This window comes from Asparagus officinalis, chromosome 2 (assembly GCF_001876935.1).
Source record: "Asparagus officinalis chromosome 2, Aspof.V1, whole genome shotgun sequence".
Classification (NCBI taxonomy): Eukaryota; Viridiplantae; Streptophyta; class Magnoliopsida; order Asparagales; family Asparagaceae; genus Asparagus; species Asparagus officinalis.
This window is the reverse complement of record NC_033795.1, coordinates 79704755-79729250: the sequence shown is the minus strand read 5'-3', so window position 1 is coordinate 79729250 and position 24496 is coordinate 79704755. Positions and strand designations below refer to the sequence as shown.

Below are 24496 nucleotides of genomic sequence, written 5' to 3'. Positions count from 1 at the left end.
AGTAACTTTGGAGCCAAACTGTTCTCCAAACTTTTGAAGATTTTCAGCCACAATATCATTCATAGATCAATACTTATATTGACTCTAATTTCATCCAGCAACATAAAAGAAAGTGACCAGGTCTCAACATTTCTTCCTGAACATTACTAACATAAAATCGAGTTGAAACGACGTTCTACCAGCAGAAAATAGCTCGATTGAAAGACCTAAAAGGATAAAAATCCAAATATACTCTCATTTCATCTTTTGCTCGGTGAAAAGAACATGTCGATTAACTCTCGGATCATACTTCCTGAACTCGAGTTTATCCGGGGTTCTCCTGGGATTCTTCCGCTTCACATAGAAGAAACCTGTTCCTGCAGCTGACACCAACTTGATGAACAACTTCTTTCCCTTCGCCATCTCAGTGCTCTATTTAGAAAGCACTCGCCTATAAATAACAAACAAATTCCGTGAAAAATGAATTACGCAATTCTATATACATGCATAATGAAGCTCGATGTAGACATAAATGGTTGCAGACATCCCATGAAATACAACAGATCCCATGAAATACAACAGAAAAATATCGGAAACTTAATGATGATGTTAGCTCAACTTTATACTTGAAATCTATTTTCATCAGCCTTGAAGGATGTTAATTGGGTGTTAGTACAAGGTCTTTGTCAATCAAAATGAGAAGAAGTCATAGTCTGCAATGTAAAATCTTCTATAACCTTTTTGTAGATCTTACTGCAATCTATACCAGCATGGTTTTGAAGAACTCTTCAGCAAGGAAGAATCTGGACCTCTCATTAACACAGACAAGCGATAACTGTAATCCCCTGCCCCACCTTAGCACTCCACCCCACCCCCACCCCACCCCCAAAAACAAAACAAAAAAAAACCCAAAAAAAATACACACACACACACATACATACATCTGGTAGTTGTCATATGTTATTTAGCTGCCACATTGCATGGGTGCAGGTGCAGGTGGGGTTGTGGATATCGGACACAACAAATTTGTACAAGATAGGATACATGGACACAACTATATATATTATATGCTATTCCATTAATAATTTATAAGAGGTCAATTTTGTTTTGTCATTCACATGTTATGAGAAATAAAATTCCTGTAACATTTTATATTTCTTTTATTGAGTAGATTATAAATTGGAAAACCACTCATTTTTTAACAAGATACCAAATCGACCATTTAAAATCATACTAATGAACTGAATATGGGTTGAAACAAACTCGACCCGAGTCCAAGCAGTGAATCAGAAGCGTTATTAAGCTAGAACATATATTATATAATTAAATACATCTCTGGAATAAATGTATGTACATACTCATTAAGTGCCCAAGGAGTGTCAGACATGGACACGGACAAGGATGAAGTGCTCGGGTAACTTAGGAACTATAAAAGGAGAGGAAAGTGGAAACTAAAGTCTGAAGTGGATTTAATCAATGTAGTAGTAGGAAAGAATCATATGAGCATACCTGTAATGATTTCATGTGAACTCAAATTTGTGAAACGTAGACAAATAACAAAAAAGTGATTACAGGTTAACCAGCTCACATGGAAACAAGTATATGATGATCTTACAAAATATAATACGAGAACTGGGTATCAATAAACTAGAACTGGGTACCGGATAAGGGAATCTTACAAAAATATAATACGAGACAAGCAACCCCCCCCGCCCCCCCCCCCCCCCCCCCCCCCCCCCCCCCCCCCCCACCGCCCCACCCCCCCCCCCCCCCCCCTTATACGACCACGTATATATGATCAACTAAAGCAACTAATCGAGTTCCACATCAATATTACCCCCAAAAAAAGTATGATCAAATTACTCCAAATGTAATTCTGATGAAATAGGTACAATCAAATATCACGAAATTCAAAAGAACAAACATGTCATGTAAAATCATAACTGAAGGCATGCTGCTTCAGTATGCTGCGTTGAAAACCAAATAAAGTTGTCATCTCATAGTACAGGTTTATGCTAAATAAGCTAAGCCCTATGCTTACCTAGGAAGCCGGCGTACTTCATTATTGAAGCCGTACCCGTACCGGACACGTACCCGACACTTTCCCGTACCCAAACTTCATGGACACTTCTCGAATATATGCATGCATTTATTACAACATGTACTCAATTATACGATATATGTGTTAATTTAAAACACTTGTCAAAGACTTCCTGGACGTAGAGCTTACACTTCACATCCGTCTTTTGAAACTAATGAGATACGGGTCGGGTTCGTTTCAGTCCATACCCAAGTTCAAAACTATATAGTTAATGGGTCGTTTAGATGTCTAGTAATTTACAATTCACAATAATCAATATGATAAAAAAAACTCAAAAATGTAATTGGAATTTTAATTCTAATGACACATGAAGCGGGAAAATTATATCTCATGTACATTATTAATTTAATATATATATGTAGTCATGTCCTCGTACCCTACATTTCACAATTTTGCCGTGTCCCCTACCCGTACCCGCACCCGTACCAGTACCCGCGCCCGTTTCCATGCAACTTAGCGGCTAGCCCCCATATTCTCTTCAGACCCAAAATTTTAAGTTTTCGATGTGTTGTCAAGTGCTATTATATTAAATAGGTGTAGAAGAACTCTTGAAGCAATAACCAAAAATGATTCATGAATCATGTTCTCAAGTTCTCAGCTTAGACCTTACACTTCAATCTATTTAGATCAACCTTAGAATGTTGATACAAGTCTATGTCTAGAACCACCAAAGAAAGATAGTCTTGTAGAGTGATCCACACCACCAAAGAAGACATGACGTTTGTTCTCATTAGCAGAAAGTCCAGATACAGCTATGAAATGAAGAACTGCTATAAAGATGAGAGCATAAAGATCACCTCTACAAAAAAGCACCAAGTCAAGTGCAAAACACAGGTGAGATATTTGTAAGCCTTTGCAACTGGGGTGAAATTTGAAGCCCTGAACAGTCTTGAGATCAAGGAAAGCTCTTGTATGAAAGTCCATACATAAAATAGAAAGGTAAGAAGAAATAGGACCTCCCTGTTAAATACTTAGGTATTTCTCTTTCCTCTAAATATCTCATTGCTCAAGAATGCTACGTTTTAATTGAGAAAACACTCGAAGAATAACTTTCTTGACTGCAAAGCTTTATCTTTTGCTGGAAGGCTTCAATTGAACAAAACTGTTATTTACAGTATACACAATTAGTGGGGTAGTGTCTTAGTGCTGCCTAAGAAAGTTATTAAAGCAGTTGAGAAGGTGTGTACAAATTATCTTTGTTTTGGAGAGTTGCACAATTTTCACAAGGCAAAAGTGGTTTTGTCTTCAGTGTGTTCTCCTAAAAGTTGTGGGGCCTAAGTCTTCATAATATGAATTTTTAAAACAAAGCCTTGATGATTAAGAACATTTGGGCTGTAGTTCTTAAGTCTGACTCTATTCGGGTTAAATGGGTGCATCAATATTATCATATTATCTAAAGAATTATGATTTTAAGACGATTGAAAGCAAAAATCACTACTCTTAGACCTTCAGGAAGCACCGTAAACTCATGAGACTTGCCTTGACTATGCATTGATATATCTAATTTGGGTATTAGTTGGAAAGGGATAAAGGTCCAGTATAGTGCCTCTGCTACATATAATGTGATTATGGGAGAAATGGAGAAAAAGAGATGGACCAAGATTGTTTGGAATAGATATTCTATTCCAAATCACTCTTTCGGCATTTGTGGATTGTGTGGCGTTTGAACAGAGTGCCAACTAAGGATAATCAGAAAAATTATGGAGTTGACGAGGATGAAATATGCCCCATTTGTGCAAACCATGTGGAAACAAGGGATCATCTTCACTTTGAATGCCCTTTCAGAATCCAATTTGGTCTCAGGTTATGGCTTTTGTACAAGTTCATAATGCCCCCACTACTTGGCCTGAAGTTATTGCTTGTGTAACGCCCTGCCCCGGAATCCCGGAGTCGGTACGCTATTAGATCTGATGGACTGACCTCACAAACCACCACATGTCTTTTCAGCACGTTTTGTCCGCACTCACGCGCTCCCTGGAAAACTTCCCAGGGAGTCACACATCCTACAATTTCTCCAAGCCAAGCACGCTTAAGTTTGGAGTTTCTAAGAGTTGAATTCCCGAAAAGAAGATGCATCTTGGTGGTATGAGTATTCCAATCAAATCTATCAATACTAATCACATTATCCTCTCAAGGGTTGGGGCATTACAAACTCCCCCACTTAAACTCGCAACGTCCTCGTTGCGCCAAATCATATCATCAAAGACCGTACCATCCGTGTGAGATTCTAGAGGTGGCTCCTACGGCCTCAAGAGGTGGCTCCCGCCCTCTCGACGTAGCACTTTACGCCGCATAGCACTTAGCTCTCACAATTCCGGTTGGCTTTGCTCTGATACCATTTGTAACGCCCAGTCCCGGAATCCCGGAGTCTGTACGCTATTAGATCTGATGGACTGGCCTTACAAACCACCACATGTCTTTTCAGCACGTTTTGTCCTCACTCACGCGCTCCTTGGAAAACTTCCCAGGGGGTCACCCATCCTAGAATTTCTCCAGGCCAAGCACACTTAACTTTGGAGTTTCTAAGAGTTGAGTTCCCGAAAAGAAGATGCATCTTGGTGGTATGAGTATTCCAATCAAATCTATCAATACTAATCACATTACCCTCTCAAGGGTTGGGGTATTACAGCTTGGGTGGACCAAGAGTGGAGGAGTAGCAACTCCATCAATTACATTACAAGGGGAGCTGCAGCTGCTTGCAAATATCACATTTTGTTAGCCAGGAACAAAATTGATTTCATAATACCAGGTTGCAGATTGAGGAATGTTGTACCCTGATTCAGTTTAACATTAAGATACAATGCAGCAGGATATCAAGGCTCAAGGATACCAGATCCAACAGGCAATGGGTCAGAGACATGCATATTGAGCCTCGTTTCTTTTCGAAGAAGCTAATGTAGCTGTATTTTACTCTCACTAACTGTATTTTTGTTATTAGCTGTGAAAGTATAGTTTTTACGTTTTGTTACTCTTGTTTTTATTGGCTATCTACATATTTTGAAAGGCCACAACTTTGTCATCTGTTTTGCTCCGGACTTCATTGAACACTGGTAAATTCTATTACTTACTTACCCCATCCCCACCCCACCCCACACCCCCACCCAAAAAAAAGTAAGGTCTCTGTCGAAGTAAATTCATAATCTACAAGGTAAAACCTTATTGTCTTTTGCCTTTACTATAAATTATGCTCAAATGGCTCGGGAATCCTCTGGGCAAGGAATAATCTGAAACTCTCGTATTAGATACAGCGACAAGCTAGTTGAATTGATCCTTCATACTTCATGTGGCAATCATCATCTTTTGCCACAATGCAAAAGGTTGCATAAAAGGATAGGGATGCGCAAAATACAATTTGAAGGGGATGCAATAAAGTCGTGTGAAGAACAGCTTTACATGTAATTTATCGCCGTTAAATGCTACACGAGATAATGATACTAGATGCATTCAAATGTAACTGCCCATGCATATAAAATGAAAAGGTAACTATATCGAGTGGCACTACAGGCACACTTTCAGCCACACCCACTCTCCTGCTGCTACAGTGCAGGGGGGCCCACCCGAGATTTTAAGACGATTGAAAGCAAAAAATCACTACTCCTTGACCTTCAGGTAGCACCGTAAACTCACGAGACTTGCCTTTACTATGCATTGATGTATCATCTTCACTTTGAATGCCCTTTCAGAATCCAATTTGGTCTCAGGTTATGGCTTTTGTACAAGTTCATAAATATCACATTTTGTTAGCCAGGAACAAAAAAATTTGATCTCGTAATGCCAGGTTGCAGATTGAGGAATGCACCCTGATTCAGTCTGACATCGAGGTACAATGCAGGAGGATATCAAGGCTCAAGTATACCAGATTCAACAGGCAATGGGTCAGAGACATGTTTCTTTTCGAATATTAGGTGTCAAAATCGTTGGTGGAAAAATACATAAATAAAAAAAATAAAAAAAAAATAAAACCTGAGGCGCAGCGACGTCGACGAACAGGAGGAGGCGGCGGAGCTGAAAGGCGCTGGGCGGGGGGAGGGAAGAAATCGGGGGTGGAGAGAGAGAGAGAGAGAGAGAGAGAGATTATAGAGGATGGCGGCGGTGAAAATAATTGAAGAAATGGGAGAAATGGATCAGACGTACGGGGCCGGCTAGGGTTTTTGATCGAATCATGGCCATTGATTTATTTTGATGATGGAGGGCAAAATCGTCTATACATATCAAAAACATTTTCTCAGTTTTCCCTTTTCTCCTTCCTTCTCCATCTCTACCCTTCTAAGAAAACTCCCAAACAAGGTTAAAATTACATTTCTCTTCCCCTTTTCCTCTCGACCCTCCATTTGAACAGGCCATAAATGATCAAGTCATATGCTCTTGGGTAAACAGCACTTAAATTCCTTTATGCCTCAACTTAGTTTGCACTTAAATACTCTTGGTTGTTTTTCGTAGCAACTTTATAACTTTTGGAACTTAGGTTGTTTGAAACCGACATACAACATTCTCTAGTATGTAAACATAAAAATATTCGTCTGGAAGATGTTATTTAGTATGTGTTCACATATTATCTTTAGAACTTTAATCATTAATATTTGCTAAATTTACTATTGATCCAAATTCTAAGTAAATACATCCCGGTTCTAATTTTAAAATAGAATTTTGATAGATTTAACAGTAAATTCAACAAACTTATATCTAGAAAGCTATAAACTTTAAGCATACAGATGTTATATGTCAACTTTCAGATGAGATTTCACATTCGGATAACAAAAAGTACTAACATTATAATTTTAAATAATTCAGGGTACATAAATGCTATTGAGGAAAAAAAGCCTTCATACAAATGTATTTAAGTGCTATAGTAAATTTTTAATCATTAATATTTGCTAAATTTATTGTTGATCCAAATTACAAGTAAATGTATCTCAATTCTAATTTTGAACCCACCATATTCAAAGCAAATTTATTGTTGATCCAAAATTATTGTTTTCTTCATTTATTTTGAACCCACCATATTCAAAGTTGCGTTTCTTGCCTTTAAACCTGAAGTTTACCCATTTATTTTTAAAATCACTAACATCAAAAGTTCTACTATGACTTTTCACCTATAAATCCTAAGTTTTATCCCCATTTATTTTTAAACTAAACCACTTCATGCAAAGCGGTCGTGTTTTTGTCTCTTCTTCACATTAATGTTGTCGCGTTGGATCTATAAATGTGTTTTTATTTAAAAACCAGAGCCTTAGTCTTATATATTTATTTTTACAAGCTTAATTTTTTTCCTATAAATCCAAACTTTACCCTCATTTACTTTTGAAACCCACTAGCTTCTAAAATCACTTCAAAACCACAAATGCTCCAGTGAATTAATTTTCATCCACTTGGGTACTTCAGCAACTTAGTTTACAACATATTGTTATATTTATTAAGCTAAACTATCAAACTATATTTTTATACACCCCTGGTACCACTTTCATTCCTTTTTCAAGCTCCAACGACATTTTAGAATTTTTGTGAGCCAAACATGTAACTAGTCTAAAAACTTCATAGCAAGTGAAAAGAAAATCATGAAACCTTATTAGTGCTATATTATTCGTAAGGGAAGCGCCAGAAGATTATTTGGCACATTGATATAACTATAATGACTATGTTGATGCTTATGCAGGTTTCTCGGCCATTTTTCACAAGTGGCAAAGTTGATGGGTCTAATTACACACTTAGCTTAAAAAATACCAACATATTGCTAATTAAAGCTAGAAAAATGCTAAACTCGTAAGAGGAGTGTACATACCAAGCTGGTAGTTTATCATATTTTATTATTATTAGTATAGTGCACGTGCTTTGCACGAGAGCATACCTGTTTTGTTTTATGTTTTTCAAATTTTTTTTGTTCGCTGGAAAATAATGAAATGACCTATATATCAATATAAATTTTGAATAATTATAATTTTGTTTAAATGAATAAATTATATGATAAAACTATGTATAAAGAATTGTATGATTAACTATTAATTGTTATAGTTTATTCATAATTTATTAAAATAATTATAATATATTAAATAATTTCTTCTTTTTTAAATATAATAATATTATACATAGCATAATTATAGTACTATTAGTAACTACATTTTAATTTCATAATTAGTTTATAACAGTATTAGTAAATAATTTACTGAATTGTGTATATTAAATTACAGTGTAACTTATTAATTTAAAATACTATTAAAATAATTATACTATTAATAGTTTAATATTATTATAATTATAATAAATACAAATTATTTTTCATACTATTATCATACTTTTAAAGGCTAATAAGATGAAAGGTAAAAGTAGTTGTCCATAAGAGGTAAAACCGAGAGGCATAAGGCATAAGACTAATGAATTGTTATTATTTTTAATTTTTCTAGAATTTTAAATATTATGTGAAGATAAATTATGGATAAATTTCAAAATTTCTATTAAATAACGCAATCAAATAATAAAATAATAATGTGACCAAAGATTTTGAAAAAATGAGAAAATGCATAATTAATAAGAGGTTATATATAATTAGTGAATGATTAATTACAACTAATGACACATTTGAGAATTATCAAACTTAAAAGGACAAAATTGGAAATCAAAATTTTTGACAAGGCAGTCATCTTTATATATATGTAGTATAGATATAGATAGATTATATTTTTTCCTAAGCCAATACATTTTAAACCAATATAAACTACTATGTTTTGTTCCTTTTAATAATAATATTGCAGCATCACAAATTATAATGGATTTTCTGCCTATAAACTCAAGGTAATAATACCCTATTAATTTTTTAAAACTCATCCACTTATAAAATTACCTCAGCTACAAATATTGCACCAAACTAATTTTAAAGGTGGCACTAACAAAATGTACCATTTTAATATTAAACAATATTTATCAGAAAAAGAAAATTTGTCAAAAATTTGAACTTCTTTTCTTGCTCTTTCATTTCTGTGTGGCCTCCTTAAGTTTATATAAAAGGAAAGATGCTAAAGAATTTTAAAAAAACAACTTTAGCATTTTATTTTACGGAGGATTACTTTGAAAATTTTGACAGACAAAGTAAGTGTATAAAAATTATTAAAAATATTGTGGTGATGTTCATTTTTAATAGTTCAATCTCTTTGTAGAAAGTCTTTGTTAATCAATAGAAAGAAAATATAATTATTTTGTTGTAATGATGTTCTTTATATGACAAATAATGTAATTAGCACTTCTTCGTCTCTTCTCTTGCTCAAAAAGAATCCCCAAAAAATAAAGTAGAAAATAAAAATATTTTTTTTAGAAAATTGAAATGTTTGTAGTTTTTTTTTCCAAATAATAGTTGATAGTTAATATCAAAAGATTCACAACAGCGCCACATTAGCGTCACCTCAGCGTGGTGTAAAAATTATAAGTGCTCAGAAATACAATGGGATTTTAAATTAAATACTTCAATTTTTTTCGTGACTTTTTCATATTATTGTGGAGGCAATGAGCGAGTTAATTTTGCTCATTATGTGATCCAGCAAAATCATTTGTAATTGGGTCGTTCTGAGATTTAAAAAAAAAAGATTCTAGACTTGTATCCTAAAACAAAAAAGTCATGTCGCACTGGAGATTATCCTGCATAACATTTTGGTGTTTTTAAATTTGTGTTATCTCAAAGCGGATTAACAATTCCTTGAGTTAGGAATCACGTACACTCGTGTGGTTTTCAAAATTTTATTGTAATGTAACATTCGGTGGTTTCCAATAACCTAATTTTCCAAAATTTGCATTCTTATATGAAGCATTTGGAGAATTTTAGAAAATCGAATATGTTCTAAAATTTAGAACTCCCAAAAGAAAAAAGTTTGCAAAATTAAATAATAATAACAACAAGAAATCATTGTATCTCGAATGTCTCCTATCTATAAACAAATTATCATTGATGCAATGAATAAGAATCTCTCAATTCCTTTAAAAATCAAAATCAAAAATCAAAATCTCAATCTCGAAAGAGACTGGAAACATCCTCAAGCTTGCAAATTTTTTTTCTCATACAATGCCAGTCATCATAAATAAATAAGAACTTTGATCTCGAGTTTTAGTTGAGTACATCATTTATCAAGACAAACGACCATCAAAATGACTAAAGATAAGTCAAAATCCTGAGAATTGTGAGGCAAGAGTACAATCTTCAACCAGGTAAAAGATATGTCTGCTATCATCATGGCATCTTAGACAAACTCACTGAAAAGAAACGCTCATCGACATTTTCGTACTTATATTAATGCAGTTCTATCCGAGGAAGTTCATGATCACAAGGTGGAGAACCAGATTGCAGAGGACAAAATCAGCAAAAGCTCGCTCCGGTGGCAAGTCCTGCAAAGAGAGGGTGGATTTGTTAATAAAAGGAAGTGCAGCTCACAGGCAATATGATGCTTTCTTGATAAGATGATTTTGTACAAAATTACCTTGAATTCCTTGTTGTCTTTGTTAACTTGGATGCGAAGACAAACTGCAAGTTCATAGAAGCAAAAAAAGAAACACGTAGTAAGTGGAATAGTATCATGTGACATGAGGATTATTTTCTTATGAATTTTTTACCTGCAAGAACTGCAGTACCAACACAGGAAAGCACGCCCGAGAGGAAGGAGTTGAATGGGAAAGATCCAACTATGCCCATGTATACCACCTGAGATCAGAATGAATATAGTTAATGAAAGTAGTTTGGAAAATTCTTGATATACAGTTAAACAGATATCGTATTTCGGTAGTCTTTCCTGCATGATATTAACAAATACAAACATCATTTACGAAACTGTCTTTGTAAGAGAGTATCATGTGACTGTACCTTTGCACAGGCATTTGGAGAAACAAAACATTCACTTCAAACCTTATCCTCTTACTTACGCTTTTACCTATACTAGTTGAGATGCACGTGTAATGCACGTGGTTGGATATCATGAGTTGAGATGCACGTGCATTGATAAAAATAGAGAAAAAAATAAAAAAATAAAGTTTTTTATGGGATTGATTATCAACTCAATAATCTCTCTATCAAATAAAATATTATCATTATTTCCTTCAATCCAGACTGTGGCTACGTGATCTACTATTTGTAAGTTATAAACACATTAATTTAGTACAACATCTCTATTTATTAGTATCTTGAAGACTTTAAAAGATGAGTGATCTAAATTTTTGCTATTATAAAGTATCTTCAAGATACTAATAAATAGAGATGTTGTACTAATTTAGATGTTCTCTATTTATTACCCCAAACGATGTTGTACTAATTTAGCACAACATCTCTATTTTTCCTATCAAATCTTACCCCAAACGATGTGAATAAAAAATGCTATTATAACACACTTGTCTAGGACAATTGTATTGTATATATGATACATAACTCATCTAGAATATTAATATCTCCTAAGTGGATTTTGCTGTTGTGAGAGCAACATGTTAGAGGCTCGTCTTCAAACTTTTTGGCTCTATGAAAAACACAAAAATTTAGAGTATATAGCTTATATATCGTAAAGAGCATATCGATTCATAAAGAATTTTTTCTAATAATGATATTACTATTTAATATTAAATTAATTTTATTATATAAGATTATATGACCCTTTTTAACAAATTATAAAGTATATATATGAAACCTCGATACTTATAGCCAGTAGTTGGGCTCCACAAAATAGGTTAACTTTACTTTGTAGTTTGCTATTTGTAGTACTATTGACAATGTCATTATCTTTCCTCTTTATCTTATTATTTATACTTTTCTGATGTAAGTTTTCTTTTGCTAATCATTCAATTGGCTATATTTTAATTTTTATAAGATCACCTATGAGATTACAGATGCTCGTTTTTTTAATATTTCAATTAATAGCTATTATCGTAAACTCGTATTGTTGGTATTCTGATAGCAATTTCCACCATTGACTTAATATAATAGATTAATAGTGTACATAAATTGTAATTTAGTGAACGTTCACTTCGAAGTTACTCCCTTTGATTCGACAAAAGCAACTGAGGAGAAATTAGAATGTGCCTATAACCTTTATCATCCTCTTTCTCTATATTTGAAGAGAATTACTGTCAAATAATGCTAAGCTATTTCATTTCACTCTTTAGCTTAGATTACGACTCAAGAAAATTACATTTCCTTAATAGACTGTTTGGAAACCTGTAATTGATTTCAATTTCAGAAACTAGGCCAATACCAGTGTTTGGATAAGAAAATTTTGAAATTATGGAATTGGCCCAATTTTTATCTGGAACTAAACTCTACACTTGGCCTGAAATCAACAAAGACCATGGTGTCATTTTGAATTCATGTTCTCAGATTGCGATCTGTTCCCAATTCTCTCTTGATTGAGATTGCTCCTGATCTTCTCGTGATCGCCCCCGATCTCTCGCCCTGGTGTCTAGACACCCAAAACCTAGATCAGTTACAGAATTTCTCTCTTTTTCCCCCAATAACCCTGGATCCATTGCGGATTTCTTTAGCTAGTCCTATGCTCCCTCTGGTGGTGGCAATGGCGATCCTTGACCAAGATGACTCCTTCACTACTCACTCTCTTGGCTTAGTTTCCTACCTTTTTTTTATTTCACTGATCTCCTTTTTCTCAACTCGTGATTGCTAAATTGGACCAAAAACTACAGTAAGCAGGGATCTTTGTTAATTAATTTCTTGTGCTTTCTTGTGTTTTAATTGTCATTCAGTCCTAACAAAGGTACAGTTATTTGATTGTTTCGGTGAGAAATAATTTACAAATCATATCAAATTATGATAAAAAATAGCCTGACTAGTGATATAGCTTTTTTTATGTAACTAAACTAGAAACCAATTGAATTATTGGGGATTAGGTCCAAATTCCGTGCATAATATCAAGTACAATGATTAAATATGTAAAATATTGATAGATGAGCATCTCAGAGTTGACAAAGGGACTTAGGATGGCATAGCTTTTAATTGTGTAGTTTTTCATGTTGGTACACAGATGATTATGGTTAACTTGCAGTTCAGTCAATGAGACCTGGGTCACCTGATTAGTTTTATTTATAAACTTTGATATCATGATGCATTTGTTATAAAGTTTGGTTTTGGTAGTAAATTTAATTATTGTTCTTTTAGGCATTTGGAAGTATACTGATGTTTGCTTTAGCAAGCTAAAAGGTTTCTTTGACAAACTACAAGATGATACTTTCAAAATTATGTTAGCTATTGCACTTCTTATTTTATTAGAAGTAGCTATATACTCAATGAGTGATTGTTGTGTTATGTCTGCACATTTTCGACGTCTCATCGTAAATGCTACATTTCCGAAGTTTATGTATGTGCACTTGTAGTAAATACATTCTTATGAAAATCATATAACTAATGGGATTGCACACACATGCAAATTTCATGATCATTCGCGTGAAGGCTTTTCATAGTTGTAGCAGAAATGTGATTACATACTAGAAGCAAGTTCATAGGATTGCACACTTTAGAAAAGATTTTTGCCTTTTTATTCTTACATCTATTTTGCTCTTTGATTAGTAGCTCAGGGCAAAAGATTAAGGTAGTTTCTTCTTTGAATATTCATTGACGACTTTCATGTCATTCTTTTCTCCATTACACGTTTAGGTTTCTCTCCAAAAAAACTCTGAAGCCAAAATTAGTCTCATTCATTGCTGCTCTTGGAACTGACACCACTTCATAGGGCTAGTTTTAAACATTGAAAAGGCCAAATGATATGTCTGTTAAAATGCATAAGTTTTCAAGTTACGTTTATTTACCTACATGATATAGTACTTAATGTATAAGCAATCCAGGCTAATATATGTATGTATGTGTGTGTGTGTGTATATATATATATATATATATATATAAGATTAATGGGTATCCTTGTCATAGGAGGGGATTTCCTCATTGACGCCTCTAAAATCACATGATTACCATCCTCATAAGAGAAGTGTGAGTTCAGTGGAGATTTGTGCCTACTTTATGAGGATGGTGGGAATTGTGTCACATAGGCCGACAAGGATGGAAATCCCCTCCTATAACAATGATACCCATTAATTCTCCTCTCTCTCTCTCTCTCTCTCTAATATATATATATATATATATATATATATATATATATATATGAGATTAATGGGTATTCTTGTCAATAGGAGGTGATTTCCTCCTTGACGCCTCTAAAATCACATGAGATTGAGCGACATTAGTGGATGATCCGCTCCGTTAACTTGATCTACATATTCTAAAACCCCAACACACCAAGTTTGGGTGAATCCGTCGTCGTTTGACCCCTCCATCGAGCCATGTGAAAAGTCTATTCATTCAAAACCGTTAAAATTGATACGATGGATGAAGGGTCAAACGACGACGGGTTCACCCAAACTTGGCTGTGTTGGGGTTTTAGAATATGTAGATCAAGTTCAACGGAGCGGATCATCCACAATGTCGCTCAATCAATGTGATTTTAGAGGCGTTAAGGAGGAAAATCCCCTCCTATGACAAAGGATACCCATTAATCTATATATATATATATATATATATATATATATATATATATATATATATATATATTATATATATATATATATATATAATATATACGGCCTCTTAATTTCAACCTCCATTGTGTGATCGTAATCCAATCTCGTAGTACATTCACTTTTTAGTGATCTTAATTCTAGCAACCGAGCATATGGTGATGGTTATTAGGTTGTTCTATGTAGTTAGGCTTCTCTATCATGCACTTTCATTTTTATTCACATTTTTTATGGCTTTTTCTACTCTCTTTTTGTTGTTTCTATTTCAGACCAACTTAATTCTTCATACCATTTGCCTACTTATAATTTCTGAGACTTACATATTTTGCAGATCTTAACTATCGAGTGGCAGACTGCTTTCGTATTGCTTATATGAATGATTATGTTAGTATAAAAATAATGTGCATCATTAGGTGATATGTGTTTTGATGGTGATGTTAGCTGTTAGTTTGACCTATTTAGTATTCTCTCTTGTGCCAACCTCAAAAAAAGGAAATTAAAAAATAAAAATAATTTCACCTCATCAAATTCAATTTTTTTTACACCCACATCCAAAATCATCTAAATCAAGTTTCCATATATGACAAAATTATGTAGCTTTTGCACTAAATGCTTTTCAACCAAACACTAAATTTGCACTGGAAATACATTTCCTATAATATAAATGCAGATATTCAAATAACAAATTTCAAATTGATTTCTTGCAACAAATGTTGCATGCAACATTTGCTGCAGAAACTTTGTTGCAATTTATTTATGCTGCAAACAAGACAGCCCCTTAGAAACGACTACAATTCTGCTCAGATTTTTAAAAACAATCACTAGTCAAATCCAAAATCACCAGAGAAATTAAAGAAGAGTGGAGTGTTTACATTCATGGTTTGGTGAATAATTGACTAAAAATATTTAGCTAGCAGCTTGTAGTGATTAAATAATATAGGCTTCAAATCCATTAGCAAGCTAAACATGAAAATGGATTCAAAATTCAGCTGTATTGAAGCAAAGCATACTAGAATCTGGAAGGATAAATAAGTCAGGGCGGGGATAAAAGAGGAGAAGAATACAACCATCTGCTCAATGGCAACTACAAAAACAAATTGGAATGGAGAATTCAGGCAGTGTCCTGACGGAAACAGATAGAAAACCTAGTAGGAACTCAACGGCACAAAAGAGTACATCTCAATACAGAAGCCAATTTCCTTTGTCAAAATGATCCCTAACGGTTGTTATTTTAGTTAAGTTTTGGTTATTAAAAACAAGGAACAAATGAAAATGCTAACACTCAACAAACACCAAAGGACATTACTGCTCCATTTGCTACAATGTTGCATTACTAGATTCCTAATGAAAGGCAACATAAAGTCTGTACTCTGTAATTAGCAGAAAGTTAGTTGTTAAACAATTATTTCCTATACTATTAGCATATTCACTATATATTCTTCCTTTTCTTCTTGGATTCAATGGGTTAAGTATAATAAAGATCAGTTTAGTACGTGGCATTTGAGTGTTTGAGCCATCTGTTTGATAGAAAAGATTATCAGAAAACGTTAACTAATCATAATTATATCCGAACCATATCTATGTTTGAGATTCTAACATAGAACATAGATGAAAAACACCATATAAAGATAAATGACGCGCCATTTAGTCAAACCTGAATTAATGCCGTGAAGATAGAAAAAACCACATAGAGATCAATGATCTGCAAAAAAAAAATCATGGAAAAGCCAGTTTTCAAATTCATATGATAGTGTTGACGAAATAAGAGAAGAGACTATACTAAAGTAGACAAGTTTTGTATGTTTCATATTTCATATCAACTATACCTTGAGATTGGTTGGCGTGGCGGCATAAGCAGTAAGTAGAGAATGGATCAGTGCTTGAGCATCATTACCAGTAGTTTTCACCATTTTGAACTTCTACTTTTGTGGATAAGCCAAGAAGAGAAAAGATCAATAACTAAGCAAATTACCAAATCAGGCAAATGAAAAATTATCAAATCAAAATGGAAACAACATCATCATTGTCAAGTATGTTCTCATAAAAAATGAGGTAAAAAAAGAGACTATTTGAAAAATATTCATAGTTAGTTTGACAGATTATAGACTGGATATCGGTTCACACTCCAAATGGATGCCCAATTCCTACTAAAGACAATGACAAGAGAACTTGACCAAAAGTAGACGTGTAGATGGCGTATAGGGAAGTCCCTTACTAGCAATCTAATGAAAGGATCAAGGAACCTTATCAACTAGAGGTGGGTACAAGGAGAGGCCCGGCTTTTTCTTAAAACTTTTGTAAATTTTAAAAGAATTACCAATTGGATAGGATATAGCATTATAACAATAATTACTCTACAACTAAAGAAACAAACATATTGATCTAAAAAATAGTTATAAATAAAGCAACAAGAACAAACTTCAGCTATCTAATTCTAATTGATCCATCATCACAAGTTTAATATCAATCCTTACAAATTACCTTCACTTATGGCTCTACAGTCATTGCACAGAGCAGGGAGAGAATCTTTCACACTGAAATGAAGAGCATAATTAACACTAATAATGATAACCGGTCCATAAATCCAATTCAAAGCAATTCCGTTTTCACACCAAAATAGGATCTTTTTCCCAAACCCACACCTTTCTCTATCAAAAATTTTATCAAATTAATCTCAGTTCAGGTCAAAATGCAATCTTTATAGAAAAAATCAATTCATCTTCATTTAAATGACAAGAAAAAACACAGATATGCACTCTAAACTACTACAAAGAGCATAACAGCAATTTGGGGTGTCATTCCCCCAAATTAGATTTTAGAGGGGAAAAAAGAAGGAACGATTGAGGGATGTCTGCGACTACGATCTAAGGTCTCCTCATCAATGGGGAAATCATGAAGAAATCAAATGAGGGTTGCGGTTTTGCGCTGTGGGCTTACATGCGGGTTGGGTGGGGTCCGGGATGGATTCACTCTTCCAAACCTGATCCACATGTGGGCCATTTTCTATTGTTATCCCTTCAAAATGTTAAGGGCCAGTTTGGTAAATAAGTTGAGCTAAATTTGCACAAAAGTGCCGTAAAGTTTCTCATTTGACAATTAAATGGCAATTAAATACCACATGTTCCATTTTGCTAAAATAAAATACTATAAATTTTTTAAAATTGGCACGTCATTACCATGGATCATGCAAACATGAAATTTTTTACCTAAATGTTTCTCTATGATACTTACATGCTAGTTTTAGATCTTTTTCACTAAAAATATTTATTAAATTTGCTATTAAGTCAACCAAACTTATTTTTCAAACTTATCTTAATTTTACTTTCAAATAGAGTTGGGATATTTCTAATAAAAATTTTAACAAATATTAATAGTTAGAGAGCTCTATTTAGTTTTGACATATTACTCATTGGATTCTCGTACATCTTGTTGTACAGGAATTCAATGACTACAAGCTAAAATGCTAATAATCTTCTTATCTATAAGTCAAGCTGTACGTATTGCCCTTTAACTATTTAACTAACACTTAACGCCTATAAAACGAGCCAAACCCATTAGCTCTAAAATTAGTCTAGCCATGTATGAGCGTAAAAGTATAACCAGGTGAAGGGGGTAGGATAAAAAACGGTTAAAGAGATCAATTGTTCACGTGTGAAACTATGGTTCAAAAGCATGTGGTTTTTCTCCCTCGTCGTACCCCTCGTCGTATTCAACCTGTTCGACCTTAATCCCGTTGCCGCCATTGATTTTCTTCACCATCTTCAACCTCGAGCATCTCGGCGGTCTAGATTTCCCCAGAGCATCCGCTTCTAGGGTTACGGCTTCTTCAGGTTCATATTCAAATTTTCTCTCTCCTATGACTTTTTTCCCTCCTAGTTTTTAAAATCACCCTCACTCTCTCTCTTCCTCTTATTGATTTTCTTCACATGATTTAGATTTGGATGTGGCTGCTTATTTGGTCAAATTTAGAAGTGAGATATGAGATCCCAATTCCTACAGAATTCTAGGGTTCGTTAGGGTTTTTGCTCGCTCAATGATTTAATGTTTAAACTCCCTCAAATTTTGTTGCATGGTGTAGAAATTTTGTTGCTTGGTGAAGAAATATTTGGTGAATTTCAATGATATTTCATCTTTTCTTACTAATCCAATCTACTAAATTGGGATTTTAATTTAGAAATTATGTTGATTTGATATCCTCTTAAAGAAATTTTGAATCTTTGGCTCTCTATTTGTAATTCCATCAACATGATTCAATATATGTTCCGTTTTTGGAATTGTCAGCATGACTACAATATATTTTTGAAAATTCTTGAGCTTTTTTATTTTTGGATCTGTGATGCTGGATCTGGAAGAGTTGGTCTTAGTTTTTTAAGAGTTGTTTGTATATTTTTTTATGCGCATCTGCTATTCGATAGAATGCTTATGTAGCGTTTTACATATAGTGTTTGATTGTATGCTTATCAGCATTAATGTAGTAACTTTATTGATTTTTACTATCATTTGTGGAAAATCAGAGACTTAATTTTGATTTCTTTTGATCTAAGGGAGGAAGCTAAGGCTATTGTCGCTCTTATTTTTGGTTGAGAGATTTAGAAAACTAATTTTGCTATGTAATTGCAGTTCTTGTTGTTTAGCTTTATTTTTATTCAGAGTTTATTGATTATATATTTCTAAGTTGTCTAAACTTGTAGCTAGATGAAATTAGTGACTTAACCTATTGCTTAGTAGATTAGTAGTTTGTTTCAATCCACCAGACAAGTCTTTAATGTATTTTTTTCTCTCTATAAGAGAATAAGAAGAAGATTGCTATTGTGTTCATGAATCTGAAATTTACTTGGAATTAAGAAGTTTTTGTGCATCTATAGTCGTACTTCTTTAGCTACTATGTTATACATAGGCTCATTAGGTTTCTAATTTTATTCTTTATTCTTCTTTTTCTAATCAGTAAGGTGGAAAATTCAAACTCCTACCCCTAATAGGATAGAATTTATGTCAATTTGGTATTCTGCTTGGAAGTTGTAAGCTCATATGTAATGTGGTGTTACGGAGTGGTGCCATATTACAAGATCCAAGCTGTTATATTTTGCATATTAATCGTTTGAATAATGCTCCTCCTAAAATAAAAAAATAGCACTTTTCAATTAAGATAAAAATGTTGATATTTAGAGAAATTTTAGAAGCTTTTGGGTTATGTTAAGTTTTGTCATCTTTTAGTTGTTATGATAAAAATTATACAAAAATGATTTGGGTAGATTAGTAATTTGTTCTTGATAAAATGTGGCTTGGTCTTCAGTGTGTTCTCCTAAAATTTTGGGGGCTTAAGTCTTCATGATATGAATTGTTTTAACAAAGCCCTAATGATTAAGAAAAATTGGGCTATAGTTCTTAAGTTTGACTCTATTTGGATTAGATGGATGCATGGATATTATCTAAGGAATCATGATTTTTGGACACTTAAAAGCAAAAAATCACTATTCTTAGACCTTCAGGAAGCTCCTTAAACTCAGAGACTTGGCTTTACCATGCACTGATATATCTAATTTGGGTATTACTTGGAAAGGGATAAAGGCCAAGTATAGCGCCTCCGCTACATGTGATGTAATTGTGGGAGAAATGAAGAAAAAGAGATGGACCAATATTATTTGGAATATTTATTCTTTTCCAAGACCTAATAAAATGAAAAATTATGGGGTTGTTGAGGATGATGTATGCCCCATTTGTGCAAGCCATGTAGAAACAAAGGATCATCTTCACTTTGAATGCCCTTTCAGTACTCAACTTATGGTCTCAGGTTAGGGCTTTTGTACGAGTTCATAGTGCCCCCACTACTTGGCCTGAAGCCGTTGTTTTTGGATGGAGCAAGAGTGGAGGGGCAGCAGCTCTATCAATTGCATTACAAGAGGAGCTGCAGCTGCTTGCAAATATCACATTTAGTTAGCCAGGACCAAAATTGTTTTTCATAATACCAGGTTGCAGTATTTGACATTAAGATACAATGAAGCAGGAACAAGGCTCAATGATACCATAGTCAACAGGCAACACTCAAGAGACATGCATATCGAGCCTAGTTTCTTTTCGAAGAAGAGGAGCTAATGTAGCTGTGTTTTACTCTCACTAACAATATTTTTGTTATTAGTTGTGACTTCTTCTTCTTTTGATTGGCTCTCTACATGTTTTGAGAGGCCGCAACTTTGCCATCAGTTTTGTTTTGGACTTCATTGATCACTGGTAAATAAGATCTATTACTTACCCCCCCAAAAAAAAGAGTAAGGTCTCTGTCAAAGAAAAGTCATAATCTACGAAGTAAAACCATATTGTCTTGTGCGTTTACTATAAATTGTGCTTCAATGGCTCAGGACTCCTCTGGGCAAAGAATAATCTGAAACTTTCGTACCAGATACAGAGACAAGCTAGTTGAATTGGTCCTTCATACTTCATGTCGCAATCATAATCTATTGCCACAATGCAAAAGGCTGGATAAAAGGGCAGGGAAGTGCAAAATACAATTTGAAGGGAATGCAATAAAGTTGTGAAAAGCTGAAGAGATCAACTTTACATGTAATTTAGTGCTGTTAAATGCTAAACGAGATACTGATACCAGATGCATTCAAATGTAAATGACCACGTATATAAAATGAGAAAATAACTATATCAAATGGATCAGAGTTCCAAAAGTTAACCTTATATGTTTATACAATGTTATATTTAATTAATATATTTGCATACAAAAGCCCCACCATTACAACAAACTTCCAAAGTTCAATTTTTAACAAGACTAGATTTTTAACAAAATTATCGATATTGTATAAAATCATCTGCATAAATAAATTCCCACAAAAAAAAATCTCAGCCTTTTTTACTGACCAAGGTCTCGGACTCATTGGTTCGTTTCCTAGCGAATAACGACTTCAATCTACATTAAGCGATCATATTATATAAAATAAAAAACAATAAATTCACCGAATCAAAAGCTAGGAATTTTAATGAGGGTAAAGAAGAATTGCACCTCGTGGCGGGTGATCGGTGGTCGTGACGGAGCTCCGGCGACCGCTTCGTCGGCGGCGGCGCTTTTTTGCCTTTGCTCTTTCTCTCGCTCGCACGCTCGCTCGCTCGAAAGTAATCAATGGAGAAAGTAAAACCCTAGTTGGGCCTTTGTATTGAGTGGTGGGCTTGAGCTTTAGATGAGTTAGATTTGAGTTAGGCCCATTTAGTTTGCGAGCGATCAAAAGACCTTGTTGGCTGTTTTGGTTCAGATCTTTTTATTTCCCCGCCCTTTCTTTGGCTAATTAGCACTTGAATACCTTATACTTTTACTCACTTAGCACTTATATACCTTTAGTTCTTTTTCATAGCAACTATGTATATTAAGTTGTTTAAAACTGACACATAGTATTATTTATCATGCAAATGTGAAAATATTCACTTGAAATTTTTTTATTTAATATTCACATGTTAATCTTAGCTTTTTAACCATAAATCACTATTGATCAAATTCCAAGTTAAATTATCCAATTCTAGTTTTAAAAAAATATAATTTGTATAGATTTAACAGTATATCCAACAAACTCAGAGCTAGAAGGCCATAAAATCAAGCATATGAATGTTTCATCAAAACTTTCGAACGAACATTTTCACATTTGCATAACTAAAAATACTACTAACATCACGATTTTAAAGAACTCGGGGCGCAAAAGAAAAGTTCATACCAACGTATTTAAGTGTTATTTATCATTTTCTTTTTATGGTAAACTTCATAGAAACCCCCCAAAATGTTCAGCCCATGCTGAGATACAACAAAAATATTTTAGCGAGGGGCCATTCTGAGATGCAACAAAAGCTTCTAGAATTGGTGCCGTAACAACCAAAAGGCTGTGTCACACGGGAAGGGGTTATCCTACATAACATTTTGGTGTTATATGACATTTTTAATTTTGTGTTATCTCAAAGTGTATGAAAATTTTGGAGGATTTTTGTGAAATTTACCCTCTTTTCTATTTATTTTTCTTTTGATCCTTTGAGAAACAATGACAATTAGAAATTAAAATTAGTCAATATTCTACTAGGAAGGTAATAAGGTTTCACATTGAGATTAATCGGGTTGGTTGTAACATCCCCAGCTCCACCAAACCCCACCCCCACCCCCCAACAAAACCCAAAAGAATTTTAAGAAGAAGAAGAAGAAATATTTTGTGCGTTTGTGCGCACGTCCCACAAATTACAAAGGATTAAAAGATAAAACAAAACTCTTTAGCTTCTAAAAAACAAAACTCTTTTAAGTCAAGAGCTTTCCTTTATAAGAGACAAGTCGTGAATACCGTGCAAACCACCACATATCATTTTTTTCCCGATACAGTAATCTCAGTTTAATGCCACAGTAGCATTTTTTTATTGCTATAGTTTTTTACAATGTTGCGGTATTCCCGTGCACTATAGCACTTTTTGAAGAAAAAAAAATGCTACAGTATATAACATCCTGTTTGCTACGGTAACAATGCTACAATAAATATTACTATAGCATTACTGTAGCATGAATAGCGAACATTGGGTTCTCTCATTTTTATAGAGGGGTAGATTCGTAAGCTTCCCTTGTATTGCGGAGGGATTTTCAGGGTAGTAATTGAATACTAATAATTTGATTGAAATAATCATGATCTGCTTAAATTTCACATCAGAGATCAGAAACATCCATTCTTCAAGCGTACAAAACTTAGTACGAGCTCGTGCTCACAGCTGAAACCAAAAAACTCATCAGAGGGTGTTTGGAAATGCTTATTTTTTAAAGATTACAAGTTATATCAACTATTAGTTGTTTTTAGCTTTTATAATAAAAATACTACTAAAATTATTTGGGTAGAATTTTAATTTGTTTGGTTAAACCTAACTTATATAAGTAAGCTTATAAACTAGTTTTTTAAAAGCTGGAGTACACCAACTTTTGAAAATAATACTTATAAGCTAACTTATTTATTAATTTACCAAACAGGTAAAAAAAAGCTAGCTTAAAAGCTAGTTTGACAAAAAAAAGTCTTCCCAACCACTCTCTTAATCTAATAGTGAAAGCACTGGATATTCTTTTATCTAAAGTACAAAACAATACATTAAGCTATTATCACTCTCCCAAAACATAGATAGAGGGAGGGAGAGTGAAAGAAGCAAATCTACTCCTTTATACTTGGAAAATCCAAAGAATTATTATTCATACTACAGTAAAATACTATAACATAAACAGTAAATCCTCTATGCTTGAGGTACGGTTAGCTGCAGTAATTTACTATAGCATAAACAGTAAATCAAATCTGTTCCTCCATGTTTGATATTACTATTCATGCTACAGTAATTTAGTGTATCATAAACAATAAAACAAATCAAATATATTAAAACTTGAATTCTTCTTTAAATATAGAGGAGATATGATGTCTAGTTTTAAGCATACAATAATTAAATCAAATATATTAAAACTTAGAGGGTGACAAGTTTAAAATGCAATGCTTAAAAAAGTAGGAGGCCGTGCTTTGCAGGGGATGCACACTATTGTATTTAGTAAATACAGCAACTCCGTCCACTGCTAGGAAAAAGCTAACAACAATAACAAGAACCATGATACAAAAAATTTGCTCATATCCCTATTCTCAAACTAGAAGCAACAGCAGCTTCTTCTTTTTAAGTTACTCGCGTTTGAACATCTAAAATAAACATGAAAGAAGACTTAACACAAAACTTCCTGCTTTGCTTCGATGCTATTTCACATGGGCAGGCACAAATATAAGCTCGTCGAGATATCAAAACATCTCCATACCACTCTCCCCTATTTTCTCCAAGTCCTCTTGAGATAATAGTGTTTTCTTGCTACCACCGCCTGTCTTATCGTACGGTTGGGCCATT

The 24496-nt window shown here is 33.8% G+C and overlaps 3 protein-coding genes across 7 annotated transcripts in view; all 3 read right to left on the bottom strand.

Annotated features, from left to right (window-relative positions):
* On the bottom strand, positions 41 to 500 carry LOC109829671 (50S ribosomal protein L33-like). The gene has a single exon (XM_020396717.1). It carries the CDS (start codon positions 400 to 402, stop codon positions 235 to 237), a length of 168 nt encoding a protein of 55 aa, XP_020252306.1. The 5' UTR covers positions 403 to 500; the 3' UTR covers positions 41 to 234.
* On the bottom strand, positions 10017 to 21743 carry LOC109831760 (dolichyl-diphosphooligosaccharide--protein glycosyltransferase subunit DAD1-like). Of its 5 annotated transcripts, none has more exons than XM_020399167.1 (7): positions 21621 to 21743; positions 21479 to 21527; positions 16441 to 16533; positions 16269 to 16316; positions 10670 to 10757; positions 10537 to 10580; positions 10017 to 10444 (listed from the first exon to the last, which is right to left on the bottom strand). In XM_020399167.1, exons 3-7 carry the CDS (start codon positions 16522 to 16524, stop codon positions 10361 to 10363), a joined length of 348 nt encoding a protein of 115 aa, XP_020254756.1. In that variant the 5' UTR covers positions 16525 to 16533; positions 21479 to 21527; positions 21621 to 21743; the 3' UTR covers positions 10017 to 10360. The 5 variants fall into 5 exon arrangements, with proteins under 5 accessions (XP_020254756.1, XP_020254755.1, XP_020254753.1 ...); XM_020399166.1 differs by lacking the exon at positions 21479 to 21527 and adding an exon at positions 17096 to 17148 and having other exon boundaries at positions 16441 to 16536; XM_020399164.1 differs by lacking the exon at positions 21479 to 21527 and adding an exon at positions 17096 to 17148.
* Positions 24082 to 24496, bottom strand: part of LOC109831389 (DNA repair helicase XPD) — an 11692-nt gene continuing 11277 nt past the window's right edge. The window contains 1 exon segment of the mRNA XM_020398716.1: positions 24082 to 24496. This exon segment is cut by the window's right edge and continues 17 nt beyond it. Within this exon segment, the coding sequence (XP_020254305.1) occupies positions 24394 to 24496 (103 nt within the window). The 3' untranslated portion in view covers positions 24082 to 24393.

What these genes read in the sequence shown, in the direction of transcription:
- LOC109829671 (XM_020396717.1), bottom strand. Translation starts at nt 402, where the DNA reads ATGGCGAAGGGAAAGAAGTTGTTCATCAAGTTGGTGTCAGCTGCAGGA.
- LOC109831760 (XM_020399167.1), bottom strand. Translation starts at nt 16,524, where the DNA reads ATGGTGAAAACTACTGGTAATGATGCTCAAGCACTGATCCATTCTCTA. An exon ending in CCACGCCAACCAATCTCAAG is followed by an intron (nt 16,317 to 16,440) that starts GTATAGTTGATA and finishes TTTTTTTTGCAG; the next exon opens with ATCATTGATCTCTATGTGGT. An exon ending in AAGACAACAAGGAATTCAAG is followed by an intron (nt 10,445 to 10,536) that starts GTAATTTTGTAC and finishes CTCTCTTTGCAG; the next exon opens with GACTTGCCACCGGAGCGAGC.